General features: G+C 40.9%; 1 protein-coding gene across 1 annotated transcript in view; it reads left to right on the top strand.

The window, feature by feature from the left end:
• Positions 1 to 15035, top strand: part of gfra2b (GDNF family receptor alpha 2b) — a 54342-nt gene that overhangs the window by 7118 nt on the left and 32189 nt on the right. The window contains exon 3 of the mRNA XM_056735768.1: positions 14428 to 14505. Within this exon, the coding sequence (XP_056591746.1) occupies positions 14428 to 14505 (78 nt within the window). The remainder of the gene's footprint in view (positions 1 to 14427; positions 14506 to 15035) is intronic.

The following is a 15035-nucleotide window of genomic DNA, read 5'->3' as shown; positions in this document are numbered from 1 at the left end:
CTTTTAAGATGGATTAATATAACGCAATGGTAAAGGTTAAAATCTGTATTTATCTACAGTTTTATATATATTTGACAAGCAGTGTGAAATTAGATTGTTGTATTGCAGTAGTTTGATGGAATTCTACTATGAAAAGATGTCTTGTAAGCACATGGTTTACCTTTGGAGTTTGGATCAAAAATGAGATAACTTCGTCTTACATTTTTTTCCCAAAATCATGTTTTTTATCAAGTTATCATGTTTTTATAGTGTTTTATAGTGTAAGTTAGTTGTATTTTTTGTATTTATTATAAATACAAACCAACTGCAGTTTGACTGAAATGAATTGGAATGACAATACAAAAAACCTGATTTTTGTAAAAATTCTCATTTTGGAACCAAACTCTTCATCATGCACAATAAATAACCAATGACAATTTTTTTATATAATCAGTCACATGGACGTTTTGTTATTTTAGATATAAAATGTTCCGTAGTTAACATCCGTCCCTGATCTTACTATGCACAACCTATCTGTGCACATTTGCCTTATGTACACTCTGAAAAATAAAGGTGCTTCACAATGCCATAGAAGAACCTTATATTGTCTAAAAGAAACACCCGAAGAACATTTATAAATATTAATTACATGTAACAAACTCTAACCAGGCATGAGAAAAAAAAAGACAGTGATACATTAAACATAGCAAAGTCTTTGTATACTGTGGTGTCATGGTTCCACCTCTCCTTGTCAGGTATTTCTTGGTTTAGAGGTGGAATCATACAGAATCCTCTGTTTCATGTGGGAGAGAGACGATTTCATCTCTCTCTTGTCTCGTCATCGTTCCTACCCTCCTGTTCCCTAGTTTGTGTTGATTAGCTTTCCTTGATTGTAATCCCTTGCACCTGTTCCCTCTTGTTATCTTCCCTATAAGAGTCCTCATGTTTCATTGTCTTGTGCGCGTTCATTGTAAGTTGTTCCTTTACGTCTTACCTGTTGATGTTCCTGCCCTTCAGAGTTTGTCCATAAAGTCTTGTTACCTTGTTCCTGTTCCCCGGTATAGTAAGTGTCAGTTTAGTGTTTGTTTCAAGTGTTTCAGTTTTAGTGTAGTAAGTCAGTGTCCTTGTTTATTGTTAAGTATATATTTCCCTGTATGGTTTTCCCCCATCGTGGGTTTTTGTTTTGCCTGTTTGTTTAGTCTTGTTTATTGTTTAATAAAATCCCTGTTAACCCCTACCATCTCGTTTCGTCCTGTGTCTGCCCGCAATTGGGTTCTACCTCCCCCCAAACCGTGACAGAATGAACGCGCCAACGAAGAACCCAGCAGGCAGAATGGAAGAACGGGAGATCGCTGCCACAAGAGGCCACCAAGCCCACGTTTTGTTTGGCCTCCGGCAGCGGGGAAGGTTCTTGACGGATTTTGCCTTGGACTTCCTGGCTGCAGCGCGGTCCTCGGGGTTCAACGAGGCGGAGTTAAAGGCAATTTTTAATAGTTGCCTCGATGAGCCCCTAGGACCCGCTGAGATGCGCCAGCTGAAGTCCCAGAGCTTCACGGACACTGTCCAGACCCTGCTGGATCGTGAGTGGTCCAGAGTGGATTCTTCCGCGGGGCTAGCCTCGGGTCCCGAGGGTCATGCCCTACACATCGGGTTCGTAGGTCTCACCCCAACATCTGTAGCCACTCCACCGCCCACCAGTTCTGCTGGCAAGCGGGGGAGAAAGAAGAGGCGACGTGTGGTCCCGAGTCCGGTGGTCCCGAGTCCGGTGGTCCCGAGTCCGGTGGTCCCGAGTCCGGTGGTCCCGAGTCCGGTGGTCCCGAGTCCGGTGGTCCCGAGTCCGGTGGTCCCGAGTCCAGGGGTGTCAAACCCCAAATATTTTTTGGGGGGGCGCCGTGGGGAGGTGAAGGTCCGAGCGTCCAGCTCGGCCGCAGATTCCTCCCAGGAGCCGGAACCAAGCCCGGTCCAGGAGCCGGAACCAAGGCCGGCTGCCCAGGAGCCGGAACCAAGGCCGGCTGCCCAGGAGCCGGAACCAAGCCCGGCTGCCCAGGAGCCGGAACCAAGCCCGGCTGCCCAGGAGCCGGAACCAAGCCCGGCTGCCCAGGAGCCGGAACCAAGCCCGGCTGCCCAGGAGCCGGAACCAAGCCCGGCTGCCCAGGAGCCGGAACCAAGCCCGGCTGCCCAGGAGCCGGAACCAAGCCCGGCTGCCCAGCCGCCGCCGTCAAGCCCGGCTGCCCAGCCGCCGCCGTCAAGCCCGGCTGCCCAGCCGCCGCCGTCAAGCCCGGCTGCCCAGCCGCCGCCGTCAAGCCCGGCTGCCCAGCCGCCGCCGTCAAGCCCGGCTGCCCAGCCGCCGCCGTCAAGCCCGGCTGCCCAGCCGCCGCCGAAGTCAAGCCCTGTCCAGCCGGCCCGTCAGCCGGCGCCCAGCCCTGTCCAGCCGGCCCGTCAGCCGGCGCCCAGCCCTGTCCAGCCGGCCCGTCAGCCGGCGCCCAGCCCTGTCCAGCCGGCCCGTCAGCCGGCGCCCAGCCCTGTCCAGCCGGCCCGTCAGCCGGCGCCCAGCCCTGTCCAGCCGGCCCGTCAGCCGGCGCCCAGCCCTGTCCAGCCGGCCCGTCAGCCGGCGCCCAGCCCTGTCCAGCCGGCCCGTCAGCCGGCGCCCAGCCCTGTCCAGCCGGCCCGTCAGCCGGCGCCCAGCCCTGTCCAGCCGGCCCGTCAGCCGGCGCCCAGCCCTGTCCAGCCGGCCCATCAGCCGGCGCCCAGCCCTGTCAAGCCCCCTGGGGCTCCGCGCTCTGGCGCGTTCCCCAGGGCTAGGACTTCCCCTCCCAGCCCTGCCCCTTCTGGACTTCCCCCGATGTGTTCTTGTTTGCCTCCACCCCCCCTCCCTTGTCTGTTATTTTTATTGTCCCACCCTAATCCACTCATTGTCCTTGCCTGTCTGCCCCTATTCTTGTTTTCCATGTTTTGTTTGATCTTGTCTTTGTCTCAGTCTGTCTTGTCTTGTTCGTGCCTTTGAGGAGCATCAGGTTGCTGCTCCTTAAGGCGGGGGTTCTGTCATGGTTCCACCTCTCCTTGTCAGGTATTTCTTGGTTTAGAGGTGGAATCATACAGAATCCTCTGTTTCATGTGGGAGAGAGACGATTTCATCTCTCTCTTGTCTCGTCATCGTTCCTACCCTCCTGTTCCCTAGTTTGTGTTGATTAGCTTTCCTTGATTGTAATCCCTTGCACCTCTTCCCTCTTGTTATCTTCCCTATAAGAGTCCTCACGTTTCATTGTCTTGTGCGCGTTCATTGTAAGTTGTTCCTTTACGTCTTACCTGTTGATGTTCCTGCCCTTCAGAGTTTGTCCATAAAGTCTTGTTACCTTGTTCCTGTTCCCCGGTATAGTAAGTGTCAGTTTAGTGTTTGTTTCAAGTGTTTCAGTTTTAGTGTAGTAAGTCAGTGTCCTTGTTTATTGTTAAGTATATATTTCCCTGTATGGTTTTCCCCCATCGTGGGTTTTTGTTTTGCCTGTTTGTTTAGTCTTGTTTATTGTTTAATAAAATCCCTGTTAACCCCTACCATCTCGTTTCGTCCTGTGTCTGCCCGCAATTGGGTTCTACCTCCCCCCAAACCGTGACACTGTGGTATGTTCCAATTGCTTCCATTGTTTTCATCATTTGTAAGTCGCTTTGAATAAAAGCATCTGATAAATGTAAATGTGGCAGTTATTTACGCCATAGCAAGTCAACAGTCCTTTCTCTTTGAATGGTGGAAGGCGGATATTTTGAAAATCGCATAAATAACATATTTCCAATTAATAGTTAAACCTGATATTGAGTGTGCCATAACTTTGCTTTGCTAGCTTAAATTGCGTTAAAAATCACCCTTTTCGAGGTCGCTACAGCGCATGCGCACAGCCTGGCGAGCGCCTCACTAAATACGATTACCGATTGGATCGTAACTAGAAGTCGGGGCTTTAGGGGCCATATTGAGCATTGCCATCTCCATTTATTGTAATGAATGTGGCGCATCTTGTTAATATATTTGACCTTTGAACATTTACAGTAAGAACCGTAAGTAAGTATTTTAGAGAGTTGTATAACAATTGGAAATATGCCACTGCATTCCACTTCATCGCTTAATCATGAGAAATTCATATTGACATATTTTCCTAATGTCCCATTTAAGCGCTAATTTGAGCAACATGCTCCATGAATGATCATCGACCTCATTTCACCACCATGAATCATTGAGTCAAAAACATTCACAGACAAGCGTGATTCACTTCTAATTACATTCCTACAGTTTATCTATAGATTAGCATTAACCCAACGAAACATTTTGCGGCTAAATTGATCAGAGGAAATTAGCAAAGTATGGTAGATAGCCCGAGATCGGTGGCTGTTTTAAACAGCATGTTTAATCAAACATCAGTGTGGTCCAGCTTCTCTCAAAGCTTTAATTAAACAAGCGTGTAGATATGAGAATGGTAAAAGGGCCGAATTCATTAGCTATTGTGCACCTGACAAATTGCGAAGCGAATCTGAGCCCTTCGCTGCCAAATCATTTGGTATTTGTGGATTAATGAACATGCTTAGACTCCACAACAGAGATTTACTTTCGTCCACCGAGGCGAGGTAGCATCCAATTGTTCTTTGTTTGCAAATTGCATCCTTTGATTCACGCCAGGCACAACATGGGGGAAATGCAAGTCCTACATTCCTCATGAAAATAAGATAATTGTCCCTAGACTCTTTGGAGTTATTTTCATAATAAATCATACTGTAACTATATTTTATCTGAACTCGAGGTTCCCAGCTTACTTGAAAATTCAAACCCGTGCAATATGTTATCTGCATTAAGGTCAATTGTTAAAACCCTCATTATTTAAAAAAACAGCTTTTGACTAAATGATGTCACTGATTATTCAGTAAGTGAATAAATTAAGCATACAGCTTGTTTTCTCAAGTAAACCGAAATAACAAGATGTCCGCAAGGAAACAGGAATGTTGTGATTTCCTAAGAAGAAAGCAATTTCAAAAGCAACCCCAAAGTCCCGGTTGTGCACAGCGTTCTTGCTGCTTTGATTAGTGCTGACTGGTTTGGTTCATATCTGGGGGTGGCAGGAGAAAAAAAGTGTTCAGCCGGACTAAACCGGTTTTGATGAGAATAAGAATAATTCTTATAACGCAGAGCCAAGACCAGAGGTGTGAGACAGACAGACCTCTATCACTGTCTACACCCACCTGATAATGCAACTGTGGTCAGTCCATAAATACCAAGTCAACCTAAATAACTTTCTATTTTGCATAAAATCTAACTGCGGTTCATGTACAGACAATAATTATTCATTGTACGCTTTGAAAAGCTTTGAATGTTTTATTCAATCAGGCTCTGGTACTTCTCGGTAATGGCTCAGACTAATGGACTCTTTTTAGAAAATCATAGAGTAGCGGGCAAACATTTTCCTAAAGGCGGTTACAGCTTTTGCTTCCCCTTAAGTGGTCATATAATGGAGTTATGTGACTTATAATAAGTTACGTGTTTTGCCAATGTATATTTAGAAAGTGAGCACATCACCGTCTGTAGTTTATTTAGGAACAGTGCAGGTATTAGGCATCAGGGTCCACATTTACAAAATGTTTTATCTTAACAGCAGTAAAAGGTTTTAGTCAAGAATTACCTGTTAAAGTCTGTTTACGAAGATGCTGAGAGCAACTTCCACTAAGGAATATAAAAAAATCTATGAGAAACGGCTAGGTTGACCTGGTTGATATGGATGATGTCAGCAAGCTTACTAACTAAGCCCGCAGTGATTGGCTGACAGGGGACGGGTCTCTGTCAGTCATTGAATCATAGAAATATTGTAGAGTATGGTTTCATGTTGCCAAATAACGATTTTAAAAGATGTCACTATATTCAGCTTAGGGCTGTCACAGTATTATTGTTTTCATTCTTGCGGTTATCATGGCCATAATAATTAATGCTAGCAATATATCACAAATTGATTTTAAAGGTTTTTATGCTATTAGTGAAATTCATTCATTATGTAGTTTATTTTGTCTTCTTTTGGCCGTTAAATCTCAGTATATAGAACATACTTGATATCTTATAAGAATTAAGTATAAGATTTTCAAGCAATAAAGTACAAGCATAAGAGAGAGTTTGTAACTATTGTGGCTCTGAAGGCAAAACTTCAAATGAGTGTCGAATTATTATAAGTGTAAAATTAACATAATATCGGTAATCATGTTTTGTAATATATTACAGTTACTGACAATATCTGTATAGTGACACCCCAGTTCACTTTCTGTCTTCATCTTGTAAACAGTTAGGAGGTTTAAGCAGCATTCAAATAAACAGACTAGGATAATCGCTGCTCACAGTGAAGACGTTTATAAGCGCATTGTTATAAAATGTTTATAAAATGTTAATATTCAAGATTGCTGGTGTTACAGTCATTTAAGGATTGTTGTGATTTGCTCGTATAGTGACTTTTTTAGTCCCCTTGACTGCCCCTGAGATTTCACACATGTAAGCTGATCTTCGTGCTCAAATGCTTTGAGAAATATTCTTAGAGCAAAAATATAGGAGTCCTAAAGTTGTCCTAAATCGCCAAAGTAGGTGCTACTTCGAGCCTTGTTTTGTGAGAACAGTCCCTCATGGTCTGCTGTAACATCAATGTTTTTGGAGTTCCTGAATATAAATATTATTTCTAGACATCTTTGCAGTTCAAATATACTACAAGCGGAGTAATAACACAGAGGAGAAATTGGCTGACGAATGGAAATGCCGTTACATCTCCGCCTCTTCTGAGAAGACAGAAGCAGTTGATACTCTGAGATGGGGGCATTCTTTATCTGAAAGCTGGGTTCCCTTGGAGAATCTGAAATATGCTATTGAAGATGTTTCCCCAACAAAGGCCCCTGCTTGCAAGAGAAAAGCACAGAGTGCATTTTATGAAGGAGAGGTTAATTAGAAATTATGCCAAGTTTATTGTGCGAGGTAATTAAAATTTGGGACACAAAGACAGTGTGAGACCAAATGGCACAATTGATCAGGTTGGCTCGGTTGCTTTTTGACTCTCATCTGACGGAATGTAGCCATCCAAGCCGAACTGAATATTCAGCTCAGATACCATGAAAACTCAAATCTCTTCTTTTTTGCAATGTAGATAACACAGGTATAGAATATGGGAACACATTTTTGTTTGTTTTCTCCGTGAGATCAGGGTTGAGCTGGTTGGTATGGCCCAGTTACTCCCTGCTTGCAGATGCAGTAATTACACCATCTGGGCCCGTTTTCACAAAACATTTTATCTTACCACTAAGAGCTCTCCTAACCCGCAGTAAAAGTTTTTAGTTGAGAGTTTCTTCTTAAAACTTATTCACAACACTGGTGAGAGCAACTTTCACTAAGGAGCAGAAAGAAATCTTGAGCTAAGAGAAAAGATTGTGTTGATTTTGTTGCTATGGATTATGTCAGCAAGTTTACTGACTAAGCCCACAGTGATTGGCTGATAGAGGATGGGTCTCTGTCAGTCATTTAATCTTATAAATATTATAGAATGACGTATTATGCTGACATACTTACATTAAGATCTTAAAATAAACATGAACATTTAAATAGATTTGGTGCCATATTCAAATTAAAATGATAAAAATATGCTAAACTACTAAATATACAAGTGAAGAGTTCATTTGGACAAACAAATAACTTTTTATTTTAATTTTTAACTTTTTATTTTCAAATATCATGTTTTCATTGTACATTCCAAATAATATAAATCAAACTACAGTTGGGATTTTTATTAAGTGATCTCAAAGCCAGCAAACAAACACAAAAAAACACAAGAAACACATGATAACACAATTAAAACATGAATTTTGAAATATTAAAAAAATAGTTATCTGATTTTGCAAATAAACTACTGTTCATATAAAGTATATATTCAGCTAATTGTCTGCATTTTGCATGTCTGCATCTCATAAACAGTTAGCAGATATTAGTAGTCTTTATGGTTAAGCTCATTGTCATGAAATCCTTCTAAAATGTTTTAGCGCTAAAACGCTTTGTGAAATACTCTTACCGCAAAACATTTAGGAGTCCTTAAATTAGGACTGACATGGACATTATTTTTAAGAGTTTCTCCTAAATCGGCAAGTTAGGAGCTACTTTACCGATTAAGTTGTTTTGTGAATACGGGACCTGGACGGGAATCACATCTATCGCCATTGACAACCATTTCAGAAGTAGCTGTGCTGGGGACATATAAATCACATATTTAATTCATTACATTGTAGTATATACAGTATTTTTTATGTATATATATTGTCATGACACTATACCAAAAAAATTATAACATTATTACAATAAATTCTGCATTACAAGTTTTCCTAAAAATGTTTTTAGATATGCAAATAAGACGATATCTAAATTTGGAAATGGATTCAAAATATGTTGTTTAAATAAAAAAAATCTGTATTTTTTAAGTATTAAAGTTTAAAGATTTTAAATATTTATTTATTATATATATATTTTATAAATTCCAAAATACCATGCACATGCTATAAACAATAGATCTTTTTAAACTTAAAAAAATTTCATAGAAAATTTTGGGATAGTTACTAGCAAAGGGTTTGAGACGTAATGTCATGACGTAATTGTCCCGTTTCTTCACAGCGATTTGTCACTAAAAGTTACTGCTCAGCTATTGACACATACTATTCGCAACATTTACTTTTATGAGATCTATTCACAATCCTTATTCTTATTCTTAAAAATGAAAGGTGTCCTTAGGCACGATTCCTAAACTTCAGTGGTGTAGTCTAGTTTTTTGTATTGAATATACTCTGATCCCCCAAACCTACTCATGACCCAGATCGACAACCCATGAGCACCACAACACTCACAAATTCATAGAGTATGCCTCTATCAAGAGCATTATGAAAGATTTTTTGCGAGCAAGATTTCAATAGTCAATGAAAGCTGGAGGGACTTGTTGGTTTTTCTGAGGCTGACGTCTTCCGTGGCGTAGAGAGTAAAGCGAATGTTAACTTCTGATCATCGCAGGCGAATCCGCCTCCTGACTACTTTTTCCCCATCACTTCTCAGATCATAAAGCGGACTGTTATACCTGCCTGAGCGGGTGCTATCTGAATTTACATTACAGTTACAGAATTGAAAAACAACAAGGCTATATGGAATTCGGGCCAATTGTGAATATATTCAACATTCTGATTAGTCTGGGAACATGTCGTGGTCTGAAATAAGCGTGTTTTATTGCAAATTCTATTTCAATACAGAAAAAAGCATTGTTTTCTTTTTGTAAGAAGGAATAATTAGGCTAGTGAAGGACCCCTAGTGAAAGGACTCGAACCTTGTAATTGTGGATATGCTTTTTTTTCTATCTGTTCATAAATACGTTTGTTTTGTAGGTTAGGCTATTTTACACATTGCATGGTGTTTTAAAAAAACACACAGCATATAATGAAGGCTTTTTCTAAAATGTAAAAAAACATAATTAATTAACACTAACTATTAGCTACTAAGTGCACCCATGGAGAAATGTAGGCTAACAGATGCTTTTCTGTATTTAAATGGCAAAATTCCATGTCGTCTAGCTAAGGAATTTATTAATTTAATAATTGTATTAGCCCCCCCTCTAAACTATTAAGCACCCCCTTAGCACCCCCAAGAATAACGTCCCTGTGGGTGACACTTATAAGTGCAAGTTTTGCCGATTATTGACATTGATAGTTAACTATAATAATCAACAATGAACATTTGTGAAGTTTTATCAAGCACCCGTTGATCTTATAGAATGCTGGCAGTGTCTCTTGCCTGACTTCCACTAGGCTGGCCAGGAGTTCTCATCTCTTATCATCTAAAACAATTTTGAACAATGTAGTATAAGTTTTCTTTCCCTTTCTCCCTCCTTTATTGATTTAACACACAAACTAACCTTTGTAAAGTTGGCTAGTTAGATACAATTAAATATGCCAATCGCCTTACAGTTATGCCAATGATAACAAACATGCTTATTTTATTAAAGACTAGGCAGTGGTTTTATACGTGGGGGTGAGTTATCAGTATATATAAGTATAATACACCGGTAAACAGAGTAAGCAATTTCGACCCCCGGTATGCTATCGCGACAGAGGGGGACTCCACATACAGCGTAGCATGTAGCATCATTTTCTGTACCTTTTGTTTCATATCTCCTGGTTGCAACAATGGTCCAAAAGTCAGTGCGTCACACTTTTCTGACACAAAACTGTGTTGTAACATATCCTCACTCGTTTTAAGTGGCTATATATAAATCCTTGATCCTATCTAGGGGGTATATACGGCGTATCACGTAGACTACACCACTGCAAAACTCCTCATCAGTGTCACAAACTGAGAACAAATCCTGATGCTGTAGGTCATTTGTATGACTTTACCTTCCAGCATTAAGTGAAACTGAAATCTAATTTTGGCACCTTGGCAGCGATCTCCATCTGTTGAACTCTTAGTGTTAATAGACAGCATTTTTTACAGCGCTAAGGACGAACCGAGGACAATGCGCGTTAGAGAGATGCAATTGTTAAATCTGCTTACTTGAGTAACTCCCAGCCAATAGCCGCTGTATTTGCATTCATCATGTCAGCATCTGTGCGTTCTAATGCCTTGCTAAAAGCTCTCAGGAGGATCAAGTTTTTAAGATAACGCACGCCTTATAATTTATGCTACCTGGAAATACGTGCCTGGTACACTTCATGAATATAACTCAGACAAACACCTCTATCTGTAGATTTACGTGTCAACTTATGTTATACTGGCTCCCGCTGCAACAATAATTTCCTAAAGCATGCACTGCGAGCCTGGCATGGCAGAGATTAAGGCTGTGTGTGCAGGATTAACACGTTGAGGAAAAGCACATAAAGGTGGCCACACAGCAACAAAGCTGGAAGGCAGATAGCGGAGGGCTACAGTGACATAGCAGATAAATTCTTGATCCAGGATGATCCCTTAGAAGAATGCCCAGCCAGGGGTGCATTTGGGTGCGTACAAAGCCGCCTCTGAGACCACAGGGCCTCTGAAACCAGCGGGCTGGGAATAGAAGGCACAGCCTGGGGTTGATGATGTTGAGAAGTTCATCACAGGACGATAGGGGTGCACCTGGCGTCACAATGTGATGCGCCGAGAGGCACTGGGCATTTGATCCTACAGATGCACACTAAGCACACTAAATCGTGAGAAAATCGCCATTCTGAACATAAACACGGGGCTGTGCAGTCGCCTGTCAATGGCGTCATATCCGCGTTCTCCGTTACCAACTTTAGTGACGTAGTAACCGCATGACAACAGTGTTGTGGACAAATGCGGAAGTAGTGTCCAGCAAGCCACTAGCTTGTTTCTAGCAGTCACTTATTAATGGACCACAATTATTTGCAACAATTAGAATACTTTCCCTCATCTTCTAACATGATTTCATACTCCTGATTGAATCCTTTTGCTTTTATAAGATACACTTCATAAAAGTTCATAAACTTTGGCTTTTAGCAATAAACAGTGACAATAGCGTCAACTTCACTTCATCAGTTAAAAACATGCGGATCGATCAAAGTGTAACGGAGGTCTGCTAGTTCATACGCAAACGTCAATCTTTGTTAGAGATTGCGCTTTTTCCACTATGGTGAGGGAAATGACACCCGACCAAATGGCGTCAGACCGGTCACTAATAACAGAAGCGTTAGATTTGCCTTTTTATATTGGACCCAAGTTGGATAATAAAACAAGCAGATTGACCAGGAGACCGCAAGCAGGACTTCAGAGGACGTTTCATAGAAGTGTTTTAGACAAAAGCATGCGCACATACACACAATATCAGTGTATTACAGAACAGCTTTCACAGCCGATGTTAAAGTCATGGAAGCTGTTTTTTGACCGTTGCTTATCTTAGAATGTGTGTAGCTGAACTATTATGACCACCTGTAGGACTGTGATGAAAGTGAAAGTAGTTTAGCGAGTAGCTCAGTCAAATGTTTACAGTCTCTGATAACTGAGCACTACTCCAGCGGCTCTTCCTCTTCTCTAAGGAAAGCCTCGACCATTTTATGGCGTATTCCTTTGGGCGGAGGTTATTAAAAGCACTCAGAATAGTGACATCATGTACCCGGGAAGTACAGGACTGTAGTCAATTCCAGCTGTTTTCTGTAGTCCTTAAAAAAGGGAATTCTGTTAAAGACAATAACTCGCTTGGCACTGAACTTTTTATGATTTTGGATGTATTATTTATGTTATAATAGCAATATTACACACTAACTAAAGGTTGAAAAATGCGATCGCAGGGAATAGCCGCTTTAAATTAAAATTCAATTTAAATATTTAATCATCGTCATCTCAACATCACACTATGGGAGAGCATGATAAGGAGATGGCCGTACTGCGTGGAATACATGACAGCATCAAATACCATTACAACTGCAGAACACAGCGAAAATAAATTACTAAATAGGATACATTTTCATTAAATACTGGGCATATATCATCAAATGTCAAAGTCTGGAAATACAGCCATTAAGCTCTCTCAATCGTTTCTCTGTATATGTCCTCCTCATCAGTCCTTACTATAATGGTGTTCACAACAAAACCAGAATGATAAAACATTCGTCTTTTACATTTAGCCTATGTCTTCAAATGTTATCTCAGGTGAAGGATACCACTAATTAATGATGTGATTTTGGCAGAGGGATTTTATTATTAATAACAAAAATGAATTTGTAAAGTGCAGTTAATCACGTGTGGACATTTGTGATTTCTTTGTGGAGATAAAGGATGGGATCGGGGGTTTCAGCAGTTTTATATCATCTTTGGTTATTTTCCAATGGCATCTGATAGTGGTTGGACCCGTAAATGGTATGACCTTCATGTAGTGGTGTGTGACATGAGGCTTAACAAGCAGATGTCAGGCTTATTAATATAAAGATCAGCATTCATGAGGTGTTCTGCATTGACTATTTATGGTTAAAAAGGGGCGTGTAGAGGGCGGAGACGAGGATGAATTACGTACGCACACTTGCAGGTGATCTGTGATTTTTAAGGCGAATATTGCATTCAGGTTTTATAAGTCTGAATATTTTTGCCGTATGCTATTTTTGGCTGTCAGGCACACATAAACTATTAGTAAGGTTCCTACGGATAGTTTTATAAATGAGTCATGTCAAGTTCTTCCACAATAGACCAAATCGGTCATTTATTTTCAAGTCAAGTTCAAGTTCTTCCACAATAGACCAAATCGGTCATTTATTTTTAATTATTACTTTACATCATGTTGGAATAGAAAAGTGCCTTGATCAACATGTTGTTTTAAAGCACACAGTTCTTAAGAATATCATTATATGCTGTACCTTTAAGATTTACACATACAGAAATGACTACAGTAGTCAAACCCTTTCATTAGAAGTGGGCGTCCCAATCCTTTTGTCCATATAATGTACTTTGAACCAAAGTAGATAAGACTAACTGTGTACATTTCATATCAATGAGATGTTTGTACTAATGTAGAAAACTACTAAATGTAGTTTATTTAGCTCAAATCGTGCAAAAAAAATGGACTGTGCTGGTAAGCCAACAAGCCATGACGTTCACTTGCAGAAATTCTGGTTTACAAGCAGCTACGTTCAGTAGCTGACCATAAAAGTCATGCTGGTTACGCTAGTTAAGAAGCCTTAAGAGAACACCAACCAACCGCCAGCATCCTATACACATGTGGCTAGTCTTTTTAGGAGGCCTGACCTCTAAGATTGAGACCTGATGTTAGTCAGATTGAATCTCAGCATGGCTTTATGTTTCCAGAGCTTGTGTGCTCTTCCAACAGAAACTTCTTTTCTGTGGATGATAAAGCTAGAAATGAGCTGGACCATGAAAGAAAGCAGTCCCCTTGGTTACCCAGAAAGTCTTCATTTGATAGGATCTCATCGGGTGGTGGAAGGTCTAAAGTCATAGCTTTTATTGTTATAGCTGTGCCTCTGCTGAGACCATTTAGCAGATTGGTTGCACCGCTCCATGGCCTACGGCTGAAGGCCTGGATTAGTAAACAGCAGATTTTCTGGACACAGCCAAAGGAACACAGCACCGGGGAGCTAATTTGTGATTGTTTGCCAGTCCAAATCTACTGTAGGCAAAAGACTGCTGAGCTGTATATCTGGAAACAGCGAAGAATTTGTGAATCTGGACATTTGAAGAAATAATTTTAAAGAACCATGTGTGAATATCTGCAGGACTCATACAACATTTATCAGGTGTAGATGCATTCATAAAATATCAAATAAAGTCATAACCATGCACTGCAGCAGGATTCCACATTCAAGTAATTTGTCTGTAGCTTTTATGTCACATGCACAGATTTCTGGCTAGGACGCAATAAACTTGTGTTAATCACCCAATGTTGTCAATATCTAATATTTCTTTTTACATCTGTTCTTTTTAAGGTGAAGAATTATACGAGACCTCTCCATATGAACCAATGCATCTCTCTGATGAGTTCCGACTTGCCTCCATTATTTCGGGTAAGTGAAGAAATATTATGACCTTCCAGTGCTGGGCAGTGGTTATAGAAATCATTTTCTTTGTACTTTAAAGGTTAGTGCTGTGTTCATAAACCTTCACATACTCTGTGACAGTTTAATATCAATAGACCGTCAGGTTGTAGAATGACTTTCTAAAGCACATACAGTATGAATCGTTGGACACCTCAAACCACATTTACTCAAAAGTAATAGGAACGATTACATGGATAGGAGCTATTCGCTGTCTATACATCCAGATTTATCCATTTTTTGTTGCTGAGAAAAAGTTGGGATTGTAAGATCCATTCAGTAATTCACTAAATTGCCATTAAGTTCAGTCCTTTTTAATGGAATATATTTTTTGTGCATCTTTGTAAAGGCAACTGAAAGAGAAACTGCAAAAATGCCAAATAAATGTCTCAATAGAGTACATGTAACTGAAAAAAAATATTCCAGCTGTAACAGAACCTTTCTCAATGTAACATTTTGCGTACTAGTTATGCAAACTTAGAGTCTCCACATTAAGAAAT

The sequence above is a fragment of the Triplophysa dalaica genome, chromosome 22 (assembly GCF_015846415.1).
Source record: "Triplophysa dalaica isolate WHDGS20190420 chromosome 22, ASM1584641v1, whole genome shotgun sequence".
NCBI classification, from domain to species: domain Eukaryota; kingdom Metazoa; phylum Chordata; class Actinopteri; order Cypriniformes; family Nemacheilidae; genus Triplophysa; species Triplophysa dalaica.
Note: the sequence above shows the minus strand (reverse complement) of the source record. Positions and strands in the feature narration are given on the sequence as shown.